Source organism: Echiichthys vipera, assembly GCF_963691815.1.
Source record: "Echiichthys vipera genome assembly, chromosome: 16".
Taxonomy (NCBI): Eukaryota; Metazoa; Chordata; class Actinopteri; order Perciformes; family Trachinidae; genus Echiichthys; species Echiichthys vipera.
This window is the reverse complement of record NC_139841.1, coordinates 9046567-9065606: the sequence shown is the minus strand read 5'-3', so window position 1 is coordinate 9065606 and position 19040 is coordinate 9046567. Positions and strand designations below refer to the sequence as shown.

General features: G+C 41.0%; 1 protein-coding gene across 2 annotated transcripts in view; it reads left to right on the top strand.

Moving 5' to 3' along the window:
• Positions 1 to 19037, top strand: part of stxbp1a (syntaxin binding protein 1a) — a 35660-nt gene extending 16623 nt beyond the window's left edge. The window contains exons 5-20 of one of the 2 annotated variants that reach the window (XM_083929274.1): positions 153 to 231; positions 963 to 1066; positions 3257 to 3405; positions 5224 to 5308; positions 5534 to 5664; positions 5830 to 5937; positions 6057 to 6117; positions 7136 to 7201; positions 7382 to 7462; positions 7673 to 7811; positions 8866 to 8975; positions 9166 to 9267; positions 9627 to 9712; positions 11354 to 11508; positions 12881 to 13038; positions 16948 to 19037. In XM_083929274.1, the coding sequence (XP_083785400.1) occupies positions 153 to 231; positions 963 to 1066; positions 3257 to 3405; positions 5224 to 5308; positions 5534 to 5664; positions 5830 to 5937; positions 6057 to 6117; positions 7136 to 7201; positions 7382 to 7462; positions 7673 to 7811; positions 8866 to 8975; positions 9166 to 9267; positions 9627 to 9712; positions 11354 to 11508; positions 12881 to 12990 (1566 nt within the window). In that variant the 3' untranslated portion in view covers positions 12991 to 13038; positions 16948 to 19037. The remainder of the gene's footprint in view (positions 1 to 152; positions 232 to 962; positions 1067 to 3256; positions 3406 to 5223; positions 5309 to 5533; positions 5665 to 5829; positions 5938 to 6056; positions 6118 to 7135; positions 7202 to 7381; positions 7463 to 7672; positions 7812 to 8865; positions 8976 to 9165; positions 9268 to 9626; positions 9713 to 11353; positions 11509 to 12880; positions 13039 to 16947) is intronic. The other variant, XM_083929275.1, reaches the window with a different exon arrangement.
• Positions 19038 to 19040: the final 3 nt, after the last annotated feature.

Below are 19040 nucleotides of genomic sequence, written 5' to 3'. Positions count from 1 at the left end.
GGCGTTAAAAGATGTTTAACATGTTATTTCTTTAAAGTGGTTCATGTAAAGGCTTTGGCAGTTTCATTTTAATCAAAACCCCATGGTAAAAAAGCGTCAATGAATTGAATTGTACACAATAGTCAACACGCTCCCTCTCTCTCTGTCCTCAGTCTGTTCACACCCTCATTGGAGACTTCAAAGACCCTCATTCAGCTAAATACAAGGCAGCCCATGTTTTCTTCACTGACTGTGAGTACATACATGGAGACGTGCTTCAGCAGTACCGTACTGCACTTAATAGATATTTATTTTGCAGAATTTTTTTCCTTTTTACTATTTTCTTCCTGTTTATTATCAGCTCTTTGTTGATGTTTCAGTCTGTTATTGAGTTGTTTTCTTTAGTAGTGCTGTTTCCTCAGCTCCATGTAACTACTTCTTCAATAGCTGCTTTCTTATCCTTTTTATGTATTTGTTGGGACAGTGTTTGTTGTTGTTAGAGCAGTTTACTTCCTGCTTACTATTAAGAAGTTCATTAATTGTGTCTTTGAATGCATGTTTTCTCTCATTTCTCATTTTGTGTCTACAAAGAAACATATTTTGATGCTGTTTTGTTTTTAAGTATTCTAGTATAGCATTTCACAGCTGTGATAGGCAGGTTTTATTTTATTAAAATCATAAAGCTGCTTTGAAGCTACACTTATCTGTTACTGTAAGTCTGTCTCAATTAGTCAGCCGGTTGTCAACTGATGGATAAGTGTTTATGAAAATATCATAACCTAGACTGCAAAAAAAGGGTTACTAGATGAATGTTTGAGTTCAGGTCAATATTATCTCTCGGACAAACGTCATAAAATACAATCCAATATATTGTGAAATAATATTCAAAGATATTTTGAGACCAATGAATCAGAATCCTTCTATGCATCAAACTGCCTGCTAATAATTCAAAATCTGTTTTTTGTTTTTTTTCCTGTCTCCAGCCTGCCCTGACCCTCTCTTCAACGAACTGGTGAAGAGCCGTGCTTCCAAAACCATCAAGACTCTGACGGAGATCAACATCGCCTTCTTGCCCTACGAGTCTCAGGTACGTATCCATCTGTGTGGAGGTGTTGGGTAATGATGGCTACTCTATAAACATAAGTGTGTGACTGCATTATATCAGTATTACTGCGTCAGTTTGATTTACTGGGTGCACTAAGGGTGGAACTGGGGCCACTTTCACAAAGATATGGTCTTTAGTGTTCGGCCAGTCAAACAGTATCTAATAATAATATAACTATTTTAAGCCTAAAAAGCCACCCTGTCCCCACGCTCACTGTGGACTAAGAGCTGTGTTACTTGGATGAATTAAGACGTCTATCTACAGTGAATAGCAGTTAGATCTAAGCCAGAGTCAAAGTATGTTGCTAAGTCATGCAGTCCGTCAGTTTTATGCCACTGTGAAAAGCAGGAAAAGCAATGTGGTTGGCACAGTTATGTAGCCTATTACAATGAGACCAGCAAAGACGAGTGCTTATAGAATTGAACACTTCTTCAACAATTGCAAAGTTATTGGAGATATCTAGATAAATGTTGATTATCACCACAGTATTTACGCATGATTTCTACTGCATCTGTGTGTTGCTTGGCAACCCTTCTGCTAAATGTGGCTGAAGAACTACACTGCTTGTTGGCGGAAGAATGATTATTTGTTCTCAATAAATTATTGCATTTTTGTTGCTGTGTTTATTTTATGAAACATCGCCAGGTGTATTATCAAAGCAAAAGGCACGGCTTATTGCTGGATGGTTCTGTTTTATTAAAAAAACAGAACCATCCATACAAATGATTTTATAAATCTGATTAAAAAAAAAGAGTTCATATGCATATTTCTGTCTTTGTGAACCTGCACAGAGTTTTAGGCATCTGTCCCCTGGATTATTTTCTCTTTCTTGCCATTATTTAAAGTTGTCTTCTTCTCTTAGCAGGCGTTAAATGAAAGCTGGTTTGATTGTATTGTTTGTTGGTGACTGAGTGAAAGCCACAGTGAGAGACCCAAAGATAGAAGAGATATATTAAGATAGGTGGGAGGAGAGAGATGCTGCAAAGGACACCGGCAGGAATAGTATGAGGGAGCTTATTGGATGTTAGAGTCAGGAAAGGATAAAAAGACGGAGAGACGAACACAAATACACACTCAGGTGGTCAGGTGACTTGGTAGAATGCTGCTGACTCACCAGTCCCTCTTGCTGCCAGACTGTTCCAGAAACACTTGCATTTCTCAAACTGCCTTCCTCCTCCACCATTGCTTTATTTCCAAATTTGTGCCTCCATCATGTTTTTCCTTCACCCTCCCTCCCTCTGTTTTTTGTTTAGCAATTCCTCCATCCCTGCCATTGCACGTCCCTCTCTCTCTCTGCTCTTCATAGAGCTTTTTATTTTTCAATTTTTCAATTTTCTTCTATATGCATCTTTCCTTTACTCCAAGCTATTTTTCCTAATTTTCCCCTCCCTCTACGCCCTCTCATTTTTCTTCTCCCCTTCTGTCCATGATTCCGTCTCTCACTATCTGAGGATGCTGCATGGCCCACAATGCTTTACTTCCCTCCTGTCTACTCTGATTAATTCTGAGTCAGTGCTTTTCTGCTCCAAGCAAAGTGCTGCCTCATAGCCCCGCCCACAGACTGATGCTCTCGCCACATTGGAAGAGTCAGGATCCACACAGCAGGCGGTAGCCAATGGCAGTCGAGTCAACGTAGGGACCGTTCTGCAGAGCAGCAGTGTGGTCATGTGACTGTAGACATATGGGGTGAGAGGAGGGAGTGGTAGTGACTGATGGAGGAGAGTAGAGGAGAGGAGAGAAGGAGAAGGGATGAGTGGAAAGAGAGAAAGAAGTAAGGAAAAATTAGGGCGAAGAAGAGAGGAGAGGAAATGAGAGAAAAGACAGAGGAGAATAAATTAAAGGGGAAGATAAACAAAGAAAGGAGATAACAGAAGAGGAGGGAATATGTAAATCATCTATGTTTGATATGATAACACGCTGTGTGTTCATGGAGACTTATATTTTACACAGAGCGGGTCACATTCCCCAAGGTAATCTCTTTTTATGATCAAATCAGCATTGACATCAATAATCAGCCTTTACATCATGAATTCTGGTCCTGACCATGACTATGCTCACTACTGTGGAAAAGAAAAAGGTGCACAATAGGAAGGTGGAATAGCTCACATAAAAATACGTTGAAAGTGAGCAGGCAAGAAAGTTTAAGTTGTGTCCATGTCTGTGTGTGTGTAGGTGTACTCTCTGGACAATCCCGATGCCTTTCACAGTTTCTACAGCCCCCATAAGACCCAGCTGAAGAACCCGGTGATGGAGAGGCTGGCTGAGCAGCTGGCCACGCTCTGCGCTACCCTGAAGGAGTACCCTGCCGTCAGATACCGAGGGTAAGCAGCAGGGGCCGCAGCTGTGGGTCACAGGCTGGTAAATGGAATGGCAATAGCTTAGTAGAACAAAACTCCCACCACAGAGACTTCCTGGTCGATCCAATAAAGAAGTGCCTAAAATTGCAGTTCGCCGAGTTGCCACTGCGGACAGGTTTTATAATAGAGCAGTTTCTCATTGACCCGCATGTTCAACAGGCTGTTTTCACAGCATCATTAAACCTGTTTAAGGCCTGGGACTAAAAAACATTCTAGTCTGTATGTTTAGGTCATATCTCCATGACAACACTGAGGGGGGGACATTTTTTTTGTACCAGGCTAGTTTTTATTTTATTGAGGTTAAAGTTTATGAATAATTAGGGGCACGGCCTCTTGAGTGACAGCTAGCCTCTGGCCCTCACTTTGCCTTGGAGGTACATGTCAGCCAGATGGACGTATCTCTCTCCCCCATAGTCACATCAATGCCCTTTTTTGGTCAGAGAAAATAAGAGTCAAAGTCTGACAAGATGGCGACTCCCAGTACGATTGGATCAAGTCGAGAGAACGCACCTCGACAGAGGCTACGTCCATTTTTTATACTTTAGTTTGTTTAGTCTATGAGTTGGACAGATATGTGCAAGCTAACCAGAGGTGCTGCAGTGAGGATGTTAGCCTGTATTTATCAATACAACCATGAGGGAAACAAAGTAGTAGAGAATAAAATATCACTTTGACGCATTCCGTTACGATTATGCTTTTTTTTTTGTCTTGTGTCATAAATCCAGTGCATCCCTTCTTTACCGTTTTCCCTGAGTTACTGACTGGTTTTGTTAATATAGTGCACCAAGATGTTGACTGCATGTTTAGTTATATACAGTAGGTTGTGGCATTGCAGTACAACATGTTTGAGATGATTTATTTTGGCCTAATATACCTAAGTTGGGGAGAGGATCTCATTAATTTTGATCTAATTCATTTTGATTTATTATTTTATATTTATTTAAATGTGCATGTATATTTGTTGATCTTTTAAATAAAAAAAACATTTTTTTCATTCATGAATATGTTCTTTGCCATTCTGATGACTCATTTAAAACTTAAAAGAACTACAGATGTGTTATCGTAATTGTATCTCCCTTATCTACGATTTCCACACATGTTCTCCCTGCAGTCGTAAAAACGGCTGTGCATCTCTTTGAAAAAAAATCTGAATCTATGACTTTGTTTATATACAGAGAAACCTTCCACCTTCAGAAGTATAGTTAAAAAAAAAAGCAGAGTAACAATGAACTTATCTTCTGTCTCTAGACATATGGAGTGAACTGCAGACACACTATTGAGAAGGTTATATTTCAGAGCAGATGTACCCAGAGGAGCCGGACAGTGAAGCGTCATGCAGGGCTGAGTCTTCAGGTTTTTATTCCAGTCAAACCTTTCAGATGACAGAAATCACCTGCTGAAACTAAGCAACATCAACACAATAAAATATGTCTTTCCTTGTTACTGCAGCAAGACCTTTGTGTATTTGATATAAATATCTATTTCACATCTCAATAAAAACATTTAAAGGGGGGAATAAGGTACATTTGGCTGTCCCATAACTAGGATTAGGTGTTACTATTGATATGTCCTTTGGGAAGTGCAGCAGGAACAGCAGTGCTAAACAAATGCACTCAAAATGTAGTATTCATATTAATGTTTTCCCTGTCTTTTTGTTTTGTCTCATTTGCTTGCTTGGACATCTGCCTTTGTGTCCGTACTTCTCCCTTCTTCTTTTCACATGTATCTGACTTCCTATCTCTCTGTTCCATCCATCTGTCTATCTATCTGTCATTCTGTCAGTGAGTACAAGGACAATGCCACACTGGCCCAGCTGGTTCAGGACAAACTTGACGCCTACAAGGCTGATGACCCCACTATGGGAGAGGTGAGCTCACAACATCTTTTTTGTCCCACTATATTCCTGCGTAATGTTACTGCCTCATATTCTTTTTGCAAAAGCACTTATTTTAGTATATAAAGCCACACATCTTAATAGAGATAGATGGATCAAAGAAGATACGTACATAAAAAGACCAAAGGGAGGAAAGCCTATGTGTGTAGCTTTATCACATCCTTTCATTTCTGTGTCCGTCTCTCCTTCTTTCTGTAGGGTCCAGATAAGGCTCGCTCACAGCTGATCATCCTGGATAGGGCGTTTGACCCCGTCTCTCCTGTCCTGCACGAGCTCACGTTCCAGGCCATGGGCTACGACCTGCTGCCCATCGAAAACGACGTCTACAAGTACAAAAACACAATTGACAAAAATCATTACTTAGACGGCAATGTTTACACTTTTGATGAGGTACAGGGTTAAGCTGCAGCAGGAAGAAACTTTGTATAAAATATCCATATCTGTTTCATTCACAAATTAACCTAAATGACTCAGGAAGTGTCTTTTTCCTTCAGGTATGAGACCAGTGGCATCGGAGACTCTCGTGAGAAGGAGGTTCTGCTGCATGAAGACGATGACCTGTGGGTGAGCCTGAGACACAAACACATAGCTGAGGTGTCCCAGTGAGTACTTTTATCCATAATTTATATATCTCTTCACTCAGCCTTTGGATACTTAGGCTTACACTTAATGACAACCTTCCTCTCTTCCTTCTTCTTGCCTGTTTGTGTTCTGTTATTAGGGAAGTGACTCGCCAGCTGAAGGACTTTTCTGCCAGCAAGAGGATGAACACTGGGGAGAAGGTAAAGAGGAAGATGCTGCTTTATGTAGTCTGACCATACAGTATTGCCAGAATATTGGTACTGTGTATATATATGTATATATGTATGTATATGTGTTCCATTTATCACGGGAGTCAGAACTGGGAAATTAGGTCACACCTGCGTTGACCAATGTCCTGTGAAACAAGTTGGAAAACCATTAATTTTTTTTTATAAGTATCTCTCAGTATTTTTACAGTGGAGATTTGCTCTAGCCAGATTAGCCATAATTAGCAATACCAGCTGATAACAACGCATCAGGCTGTATTTTGTGCATACAAACACTGTAGCACTTTGTGTATGAAAACATTGGGCAAAAGTGCTAATAAACAGTATACTAGAGCTTTTACTACTGTCATGCAAGGAGCAGCCATCTTGTATTTTCTGAGTTGGAAATCTTTCATGGTTCCAGTTGAAATTTCCAACTTGAAACCTGGAAATTTTAACCTCCCAGTTCAGATGGAGCGCACCATTCCATAGCATGCTTGATTCTTCTATTCTTACAAAACTCCTTAGACTTCTGTGTTCAATGCATGGTGTGTGTTCAGTAACTTCAGGTGGAGAGATCACATTTTGAAGGAATAGTTCTAGATTTTTGAAAGTAAGCTCATTCACTGTGTTGCTAAGAGTTAGCTAAGAAGATGGATTCCACTCTCACATCTTTCCTTTAGATATGAAGCTGAAACCAGCCTGTGATTAGCTTAGCTTAGCATAAAGACCGTACACAGCTTTGTTTTTTTTAACAAATTAAACAAATGAGATAAGAGGGGTGTTGGTAGGCAGATTTAGGTACTTTAGACAAGAGAGAAGTTGGCTGTTATACAGATATTGGTATCAGTAGCTGCATCTAACTCTCTGCAACACACAAAGACACACACTATTCTGTGACCAGAACTTAATTGAATTGAATTAGTTAAATATGTGTGTAAATCATTTTGTTGTCTATATTATATACATCTTGCACTGATGTCGACATCATTACACTCTTTTGTTTCAACAGACCACAATGAGGGATCTGTCCCAGATGCTGAAGAAGATGCCTCAGTACCAGAAGGAGCTCAGCAAGGTGTGTGTGTGTGTGTGTGTGTGTGTGTGTGTGTGTGTGTGTGTGTGTGTGTGTGTGTGTGTGTGCGTGTGCGTGTGTGTGTGCGTGTGCGTGTGCGTGTGTGTGTGTGTTACAGTGTGTGTGAGTTTTCTGGTGCTGTGTAAATGTTTATGCTGACCCTGTGTGTGTTGTGTTTTTCAGTACTCCACCCATCTGCAGCTGGCTGAGGACTGCATGAAGCATTACCAGGGAACAGTGGACAAGCTGTGCCGCGTGGAACAGGTGAGGGCAGGCGAGACTAGATCAAAGTAGGTGATAATTAAGGAAAGGGGAGAGGAAATATGAGGCGATAGGAAAGGAAATGAGGAGATGGGGGTTAGAGCTAAGTGATCAGGGAATTTGATCTGGAATCCTCAGTAATTGGAAACAAAACAACTTAACAATCCCTGTAAATGTGTTTTTGAGAGGACAAACATGAGCTCTCTGTTGCAGGACCTGGCTATGGGCACAGACGCTGAGGGAGAGAAGATCAAAGACCCCATGAGGGCTATCGTTCCCATCCTGCTGGATGCCAACGTCACCACGTATGACAAGATCCGCATCATCCTGCTCTACATTTTCCTCAAGAATGGTAAGAAAACGATTGTAGGCAAGAAATCCAATTAAAAAAAATTATAATTGTGCTGCTATCTACCCCTGTCAATTTATTTACTTGTATTCTTTCATTAATTACTGCCTACCTACCATACTAGTGTTAGCCGATGTGACAGTGTGTATTGGGCAACGGTAGAAACGTTTCCAGTAGAGATTTAGCAGTACTGTTTCCAACGCTGAAGCTATTCTCACATGATTTTGTGATTCACATGAATCCAGCTGCCCCGCAAGGTGACATGATTTGGGTAGACTTTGAGGTGAAGTTGAGTGAAGTTGTGATTACAGAGCAGGAGGAGGCATCCCAACATTTGAATAAAACAACTTTAACATATAGTCCTTATTTGTCCTGAAGCCGGAGCTACATGATTACCAGACATTTAGTACACAACACAGTAGCTTATTTTGACAGTGTTTAGTCGTGCAAATCCTACAGGGAAAGTTTTTTTTTTTTTGGTATACTCTTTCTCTTATTTTGAAATTGCAGCGAGTGATGCTGGTAATTATTTGCACTGGTAACTTTTAAACCTCTAACCCTCGAAATTGTTCTCAGGAACCTTAAAGCTTCCAGTCTGAAACAATTTTAGTTTTGACTAAATGTGATCAAGTACGGTATGGTTATTTCAAACCACTTCTTAATTGAATTTACAACAATGACTGTATCTTGATGTACGTATACCGTTACAGTGACATAAGATTACATACTGTGATAGAAGATTTTGGCCATATCACCCACCCCTTCTACCTACTTACCTGACTTACTTAAAAGACTGAAAAGGGGTCTCTGAAAAGCAGATAAAAGGTCGGGGGTCTGACTTAACTTGACAGTTCTGCTGTTTAATGTAAGAAGGAAATACACAAAGAGTATAGTGTCAATTTTGAGTTTGATAAAATGATTTTGTCTTTGCACTCACTAAAGTTACAAAACAGAATCCCCCTTCATCCCAGAACGAGCTGAACATATTAAATGTAAACATATTTATAATTTTTTTACAGTTATGAAATATGAACTGTGTGTGTGTGTGTGTGTTCAGGCATCACGGAGGAGAACTTGAACAAGCTGATCCAACACGCTCAGATCCCACCTGAGGACAGTGAGATCATCACCAACATGGCTCACCTGGGCGTCCCCATCGTCACAGATGTAAGATCCTTATCTTCTTATCTCCTCTGCTTATTGTCAGTCTACCGTTGTCTACTGTCCATCGTCTTAAAGTATGGTATATCGACCAAACTGTATGAACAAAATCTTTCTCGATTCAAATAACAGACACATGGGTGATACTGGTGCTCTTTCTCTCTTTCACCTCCTTGTCTCCTCTTTCCCTCATTAGTCAACTCTCCGCCGAGGAAAGAAGCTGGACAGGAAGGAGCGTGTGAGCGAGCAGACCTATCAGCTGTCCCGCTGGACACCACTGGTCAAGGACATCATGGAGGTGTGTTTGGAGGCTTAAATCACTATTTTGACTTATCATGTACATGTTGTTTTGTGTTTTTTTTTTAAGACAAAAGGGGCTATTTAACCTGCCGTTCAGCAGCCATATTTGACTTTTTATTTGACGTACAGTCACAACAACCTTAGCCAAACATCAGTTTTCCCAGCCTGGTTATCATTAACTATATTTAGCCCCTTAATTGTGCAAAGCCAATTCTCCAATGGACCTCCATGATGGAGCCACACAATGTTGCTAAGATACGTGACACAACTGTGAAGCCCCTATTGAAGTGTGTGTATGTGTGTGTGAAACAATCAAGCACTTACAAAGATCTGTTTTGTCTTTTTGTCCCCCTGCAGGATGCTATTGATGATAAGCTGGACACCAAACACTACCCCTACATCTCCACCCGCTCCTCTGCCTCCTTCAGCACCACTGCAGTCAGGTACACACACACACACACACACACACACGCGCACACACACACACACACACACACACACACACACACACATATGCTTATATATTGAGACAGAAATGGTGGTTTAAGATCAATAGTAATTTGAAAAAGGGATCAATACTCATGCAAACGGATCAATATTTGAGCAGGGAGGCAATACTGATGCCTGTCAGGTCTGCAAAGATAGGAGATGTGATGAGCTCAGACATTCACCAACTCTTAAATATGCAGCTACTATAGTATAGTCGTGACATCACAGCTGTACAAAAGTCCTGACAGCTCAGGTAAAGACCCAGTTTCTGAATACGATAAAGACTGTGTGTATTTCTCTGTGGGTTGAGAATTTTAATACTTTCACCGTATTCATATAGAACCTCCACCTGCTTTATAAATGACAAAATAAATAATATCTCACTTTTTATTATATGGGACTGTTTTTGTATAATTATGTTTTACACAACATCAACACAAAAGACAATAGACCACAAAGGCAGTCACCACTTAAATGTCTTCCTTAAATTGATATCCTCTTACACGTCATCACACAAGTGTGTGTCTGTGTGTCTGTGTGTCTGTTCATGGGGTGGGATGGGGGGGGGGGGGGGTGATGAAGCGTGTGTTGACGCTGCTGGTGTGTATTGATTCAGCATTAAATCCTCTCCTGTCACAAACTGATGTGGCTCATTAGCTCTCCCTCCCCCAGAGACACAGACACACCAGCATTGGTCAAAGGAAAGCTATGCAAGTGTGTATGAAATTTCAAGTTGGAGTGTAAACTCTTGTCTGCAGTGTGAAAATTGGGCTTCATCTCCAGCTTATGTGGTTTCAGACCCCAACGTGAAAATAACACATATTTTACAGTTGTGATGTCACAAATATACTGTATACAGGTAGAAAGTGCTGCTACAGTTATTTCCTAGCTGCAATGATGATGCAGAGATGCTGAGAGTGCAGATGTGGAAGACCCTGAAACACTGACCAATCAGAGCAGACTGGGCTTTTTCACGAGGGGGTCTTAAAGAGACAGGCGCTAAAACAAAGTTTCAGACAGAGGGTGAATACAGGTATATTCAGGCGGACTGAATACATATTTGATTTACAGATCAAATGATCAGCACAGATCAAATGATGATCTGTGCTGATCATTTGATCTGTGATCTGTGCTGGATTCTGTGCGTGGATTCTGGATTTAATTTACGACCTGTTGTCCCTTTGTTGCATGCTTCATACCTCTCTCTTTCTCTCTCTCTCTCTCCCATTTACACACAAATGCGCGCACACACACACACACACACACACACACACACACACACACACACACACACACACACACACACACACACACACACACACACACACACACACACACACACCTTGCTGAGCTCCTTCTGACAGCCTGTCTATCAACAAACACTTTTACAACATATGTGGAGTGTTTTCTGTCATGTTACTTAAACATAACTTGACGCTGTGAATAATACGGGCCACCTTAAATTAAACTACAACTATTCTGTATATCCACATCTTTGTTGTTTGTGAAACATTATCCTTATTTTGGAAATCATTCTCAATTCACAAAATATTAACTGTAATAACTTGACCCTGTTTTCCTTCCTGCTCCGGCAGTGCTCGGTATGGCCACTGGCACAAGAATAAGACACCTGGAGAGTACCGCACTGGACCACGTGTCATGGTCTTCATCATCGGCGGCGCGTCCTTCAGCGAGATGCGCTGCGCCTATGAGGTCACACAGGCCAATGGGAAGTGGGAGGCTGTCATTGGTGAGTAGTGCAACAGGAGGCGCCACTGAGCGCAGGCTGAGGGCAATTTGTATTTGTAGGTTTTGGATGTGGCAACTCAAAGATACACCCACGACAGCCGTAAAGATATACAGCCCCTGAAAATCCAGTTTTTGCTGATCTCTAGTGGTTTAACTTCTTACCTTGCCTAGTACTTCAGGGGGGGAACAGACTTGAAGCCTTCAACCTAAGTTGGCAGTAAAACCCTAGTGTATAACGCCTGGTGTCACGAAACACAGTGGACGTGTAAAGTGTAAAAGCTAATAAAAGCTGCATTCAGGGGCCACTTCCTATGAGGCCTTTACAGAGAGGTGTCTGTGAGGTTTGACAAGCAGGTATACTATGACTTTTTTTTTTTTTACTTTTTTTCCACATACTATACTTGGAATTTTTCAACATACTATTTTATGACATTTTGATTTTTTTTCCATATACTATCCAATGGCTTTTTTTGACGTACTATATTTTCGACATGCTATACTATGACTTTTATGGGGTTTTACGATATACTAGGTATATATGACTTTTTTGACATACTAAACTGGCTTCTTTCATGACTATGACTTTTATAACATACATTACTATGTTTGTTTGTTTTACTTTTTTCTGACATATAATGACTTTCTTGTGTCATACGAACTCTACTATGACTTTTTATGACATTGATTTTGTGTCTCTGTCCCAAAGGATTTATGGCCTGTTTCATGACTGCCTCGCTCTCGCTCAATATGGACCAATTTCCAAATCTGTTGTTCCCACCAAAAACATGGGAAAAGGGGTCTAGGTTGGAAAATACTGAACCCAGATCATGAATCCTAAATCCCACAACAATCACAGTACAGCAGTTTAAGTGTAACCATGTGGGAAGTCTAGCTGCAGATAGTTGGTACAACCTGCCCATTGTGTGTAATGTTTTATGTTAATATAGCCCTTTATGTTATGCTCCTCTGTACTGTTTATGTGATGTCAAAGCTTTGCCAGCCAGTCCGTGTTATAAATAAGAAAGTGTCTTGTTAGTTTTTGGTGTGCTCTGCTTCAGCTGTTCTCTTTAAAACAACTGTTGTCTTATAATTGCAGCCACACCATGTCTTTTTCTGTGTCTGTACATGTTTTGTGTCTGTGCAACATGGCGGGTGTGTGTGTGTGTGTGTATGTGTGTGTGTCTGTGTGTGTGTGTGTGTGTGTGTGTGTGTGTGTGTGTGTGTGTGTGTGTGTGTGTGTGTGTGTGTGTGTGTGTGTGTCTGGTGTGTGTGTGTGTGTTGCTTGTTTAACCCTTTTTATTTCGGAGAGAGTGGGGGAGGGCCGTGGCATGTGCTGAGAGACGAGTGGTGAAGCCGCCTCTGTTCCTCCACAGGTGCCACCCACATGCTCACCCCCACCAAATTCTTATCGGACCTGCAGCACCCCGACTTCCGAGAGTCCACTAGGGTGTCCTTTGAGGACGCAGAACCCACACCCGAGTGAGGCAGAGACAGATTGGGAGGGAGGGAGAGAGAAATCACACTGAAAAAAGTAAAGGCAGCCGCACAAAGAAGCCCTTTCTGAACCTTCGCAGCACAAGGGCTTCCTCCTTGTTCCTCCTTCTTCTTTGAGCACTCAGTACTGTTTTATGTAACTCCACCCTCCTCCTTGTGTCCCTCGGGGATGGGCAACCCCCCGACCTTTCCTCACTACATGGACCGCTCTATCGCACTCTAGTCCCTATATATTGCCAATCAGAGTGGGAGTCCTGCTATTTAAACTACAGGAAGGCTGAATCCAAATGTCTGACCACAGTCCTAATCCACAATCAGGTCAGCAAAGAGGCTCGTGGACTTTCTGCAGACTGTTAGAGAGAGTGCTTGGCACTTGGCGAATTACTCCCAATCCATTGCAGTAGGATGTGTGACACTGTTTTAGATCGCCGACATAATAAGAACATAATATCATGAAACATAAAAGTATGATGAGACATTAACTGCATTATGTAAAAACAATACGTCACCATAAAGCATTCTTGAAATATATAGAAGGAAAAGCTATGAAAAGACAGATAGAAAAATGACCGCCTTATCACGTTGCAGCCTTGTAGCCACAGTACATATGGGCACAGTCTGTGAGGGCCCTTGAGTCTGGAAGGTGGACATTTGGATTCAGCCCGAGCAAAGTCTGTGCTGAAGAGCGGCCATGTCTGAGGGGGTCGTGACCCCATCCCTGCTGCCTCCTCCCATCATCTCAACTGGGTGGATTAAATCGCCCCTCCACAGCCACCCAAAGGCCCCTTGAGCCTGTTGAACACTCACTATAGATTTAATCTACCCCCGAGATCCATTTTTATCAGTTTTTTACTGTCTGATTATTTTTTTAATTATCCCTTCGCTAAGACAATCACCTTGATTTCTTACTGGTTTCTTCACATACGGACAGGTCCTTAAGTTGATGTTGGATTTCAATGAAGGATCCTCTCCTCTTTTTCCTTGTGTTTTTTTTTCTGTTGACTTCCAGTCCTCTGACTTCGTCCACGTCACTCTCTCAGCCCGCCATCACATGCTCACATAGCTCATGGCTCGTCCGCAGAGGGTGCTAACTATTTAATAATGAACCCATTTTCCTCATAGGGCAATTTGGGGGGCAAAGAAGTTGGGAATCAGTCAGGTAACAATAATAATTTCAGAAGACTTCAGTTCAGTTGCCCTTTGTATCACGGCCTCTCTGCTGACACAGAGTCTGGGAATGTAGCAATGTTCCACCTGATATGCTTTAGCAACCAAATGAAAAGTAAAGATGCCGCACATCAAACAGCTGCCACTAATTCACCCCCTCCACTAATGTAAGAGACTCTTCATTCCTCCCAAAACTCATCCTTTACACCAGTCACTAGCACCAGTTAGTTATCAGCAGTTAATGCAGGAACACAGACCTAGAAAGCCTCCGCCAAGACCTAACAGTCCTTTAAATGAGTTATAGTAATAATACAAAGTGTAAAATGTTTCGTTTCATTCAGATATTCAGTGTTCAACGTTTTTGAGTGAGGCTCATTACCACTGAGCTACAGCCATTTAAATGCAAATTCAGCACAGCTGCAACAGCTGGGCAGATTTAGCAGGATTGCTCAAAGTTGATTTGTGTGAAATTCACGTGTTGTCTTGGCAACCGCACAATGCACTTAGGACTTATGGCAGTTTATTTACACTACAAATATTTGGTAACTAGTAAATTAAAATAGTAAGAAATGTGACAAAAATGAACAACTTTAGGAGTCTTTTATACATTTATATTTACTGTATACATAACGATATATGTTATGTAACTGTTTAAGAACGTTAAACTGTTCAGAAATCAATTCAAACTTTGTTTTCTCTTGTGTGTTTGTATAGAGAAGCTGTAAGTGAAAGGTTAAGTACTTTGTTATTTGGCCACATGGTGGCACTATCTGCACCAGAATCTGATCAGCGCTTCTTCAGGCTACGACTGAGCTTCCACCAAATGTCACTGAATTTAATTGTAGGTTTTGAGAAATCCTGCTAACAAACCAACAAACACACAGGCACACTGAAAAGATAACCTCCTTGGCGGAGGAAATAACCTGTTTGCTTAAATGTCCATAAACTTATTCCTTGTTTCTATAAATGATTAGCAAGGCCAGTTTTGAACACACATTCACCCACTACACATTGGATATTGTAGTCGTGGGCATCCATCTCATTCCTAACTAATCTGCTAAAGCGATATCATTTACAAACCAACGTTTGGTTTTCTGGTTTTCTCAGTAAGCAGCTCACCATCAGCAGTATGGCTGCTCCGCCTCATACTGCTGCATTTAACACTTTCTGAGCAAAATGGCCATCCCTTACTAAAACAAGTCTTTGTTTTTGTTATGCTATTTTGGTCTTAACCTAGCCATGTACAATCATTCAATGGCGTTGGAGATCAACGTCACGGTGTTGTGTTTCTGGGGCAAAAAGTCCCACGAAGCTGTGTGTTTGGGGAACAGCAGAGAAGCAGGCGAGGCCAGTCCGACGTTGACCTCTGTGGCCCGCACTAAACCCCCACCCACGACCCCCTTACACCTAAGACCTCCCCGCATCACCATAACGACCCAACTCGAGATGGGCTTGCCTCTTTCTCTCCTGTTTTTACCTTTAACCACCTCCACTTCCTGTTGTGACTCCTCACACGGTCAAGTTTAGTTTCACTTTAGGTGAATGTCTTTGAGGTAAAGCCAAACCAAACTGGAGGAAACATGCAGCTTTGCAACAGAAACAAACCAATGTGCTGTAGGTCAAATACTGTTAACGATGCTGGACGGGTGTGAGGAGTAAACCAAATGTTTTGTTTGCCTTTGTTAATCATCGATGGTAGTAATGAATCCAATCGGTAACTCTGCAGATGATGTGAAAAATTTGGCAAAATGTTTGCTTTACTCCGGTCGAGCACCTTTAAAGTTTTACGATGTCTGAAATGTGTCTTCAGCTGTCACAATATTCATCTCTGTGTGTTGTTAGGGTTACTGACTTTCACATTTTCATTCATATTTATAATATGACGCTAGACCTAACTGTGCTTTGTGATTTCATGACATGAAGATGAGATCTGCTTTTGTCTTTTTTCAGCTTTCTGCATGCTCTTTTATTAAAGGCCCAAACGATCATGTGTACATTTGTCTAACACCTGCTGTGTAGATAGGTCTACTGTTGGATTTCTACTAGCCCACCTGCCGTTTTCAGTTCACACATTCATGACAGTTGTGTGGGGCCATCACTGATCTGTGTGCTTCCATATTGTTCAGCTGCATGTGATTTAACCCAGCTTCATGAGTGTGTGTGTGCAGGGTGAAAGACTTGACAGTATTAGTCAGAGGTGGAAAATGTTTAAATGGTACTTCCCACAGACAAGTCAAGACTAAAACATTTCAAATCTGTGAGAAGAGGTAGATAGAATGATAATTAGTGGAAGGAAAATTCTTAAAATCAAGACGATTGAGGTATTCCATTAAGCTAGATTCTACTGTAGAATCAGTTAACTGAAGAGTATGTACGTCTACAGGCTGATAAAAGTCTCTTGAGTTGAAGTACAGGATAGAAAAACAGATACTCAAAGTACTTAGACGTAAAAGTATTCATCTCACACCTTTAGAATTAGTTTGATCCATTTGAACCTGCTGGCTAACTGATTATGATTTTATAACTTTGGGTTGCTCAGTGTCTTTATTTTACTGCTGTCATCTACAGTAGGCATTCATAGCAAGAGCTGAAAACACATTTTTCATCTGTTTCCTTCCAAACGTGCAGATCTAACTCTGTGTGTGTGTGTGTGTGTGTGTGTGTGTGTGTGTGTGTGTGTGTGTGTGTGTGTGTGTGTGTGTGTGTGTGTGTGTGTATGTTTGTGTATGTGTGTGTGTGTGTGTGTGTGTGTGCGTGTGATGCGTGTGTGTGTCTCCAGGATCGACCCACATCTTCACCCCCACCAGCCTGCTGGAGCAGCTCAAGGCAATGAACAAACCAGACGAGGAAGTCACAAGCTAAAATCCTCCAATCACATCTCTCTCCTCTTTCCCTTAACCCCGCCCCCTTCTACCTACCTTACCTCTGTATCCTCCCCCCCAAAACCCTACATTAACTGTGTATGCATCTTGCTTGAGAAGATAAAGACATCCTCGATGAATAAAAAAAAATCTATGTTGTATCAAAGAATAAAGATGTTGCAAGTATTCTCATGTTTTACAATGGATGCAACTAAATGAACTTATTTAAAACAAAGTTTAAATATCAGAACAGAAGGCCATTTAAAACTGAAAGTACCAAAATGTAATATTGTATGCTATGAAACCTGTGCAAAAGGTAGACATTTTCTCTTGTTTGTTCCTTTGGGTTTCCTCCTTGTTGTGAGTTTTATTGGAAGCGAATTGAGGCGGGGTGTGCAGTTTGAGAGGTTGATGTTGTAAAATAGATCATATCAGTCAACATGCAATATATATAGAAATATATTCATCAGAGAGGAGCCCCTCCCAGCCCATTTGAGATGTTCGTATTCAGTAGCATGCTTTGACTTGTGTGGACTGTTAATGTGTTTGTATCCCGTGTGGATGTTCTGGGAGCCGCAGAGTTAGCACTTAGCTTTTCCCTAAGATGTTGAGCTTGAATACTTCATTGAAAACTTTTGTTTTGAGTATCAAAACTTTTCAAACCACTCCTGAAGCGTATTTTAATGCATTATACCCCAATGTGTTTTTAATATTTGGTCTACTATGAAGAAATGTGGATAGAATATTCGAAACAGTCAGAATGGAACAGCAAACTGCAGCTCACAAAATGACTATGAAGTGGTTAATGCTTTCCAATGCTTCTCAAATCCTACCTTAGGACGACGTTCCGCTTTACTAGTGTGTGTGTGGTAGCATGGTAACCATAGCGCCCCCATGCAAACACTACTCTAGTTGTGCACAAAAGAACGCTAAGCTAACTAGGCTAGCAACAAATAAAAAGCAGTCTTTTTCGCCATTCATTTTCTATGGGCAAGCATATCATTTCGGAAGGCATTGTGGGATTCCAAGCAATGCGAGAAATTTCATTTTCTCGACATTGAAAATGTTTAACGAACTAAAACTGTTGGAGGAAGCACGGGCTGCTTATTTATATAATGTTTGCTTATGCCCACAGAGCTCTTTGAGGTGGGGCAGAGGTGGTACTGCGCAACAATAACAGCGTGGCTGATACTCAAAACATAAATTTTGGTTCAAGTATTGATTTCAAAAGGCTTGGTGGAGCAGACATTTGAAAGAGAAGGAGCTCTGTATAAAGCCAGAATCATCCCTCCTCCGGCTGTAAAGTATTTCCTTGCCACGACCTTTTCCTTTCTCTGGAGAAACTTCACGTTTTTATGTCGAACAGGCCGTTGCTTGCTGATATTTAAATGAATATTCTTAAAAAGGGCCAGTTGTATTTCAGTATTGTATCCTGTCAGATTAAGTCTTATCATTGGTTAATAATGTTTCATTGGGCCATGCACTGTAGTGTTGTGTATGTGCCATATGTTGCTGTTTAGCGTCTCACTGTCGACTGGTGATATTTCTAACTGTGAAGTAGTGATACCTTTCCTTTAAAAAATGTCAATGTGAAGCCGCAGTGTTTGTGATGTTTTAGCTGTAGCTGTTAGTGGTCAACTGGGAAAAAGAACTAATATCTATCATTTCTTTTGTCTGTTTCCTCCTCTGGTGCAATGTAAAACCCTCCAATGGTGAATGGCTTAGCAAAAAAACAAAAACAAGTTAAATCCACACTTTTATTTCCTCTCTCTCTTCCCTCTTTCCTGGCCAAACAAGTTGTATATTGCACTATAACGCGTTTTCTGTGATGCAAACGCCTGACTTTGTGTTCATTTTTTTTCTATTATAAGTTGCTGTTGTATAGGGTTTACTCTGTCGAATCAATTGATTTACAAAATTATTTATCAAAGAAAAAATAATAGTGATGCATTAGTCTGTCCTAAAACTGTTTAACTTATTGGGATTGTATGTTTGGGATTGAGTGTTGAAG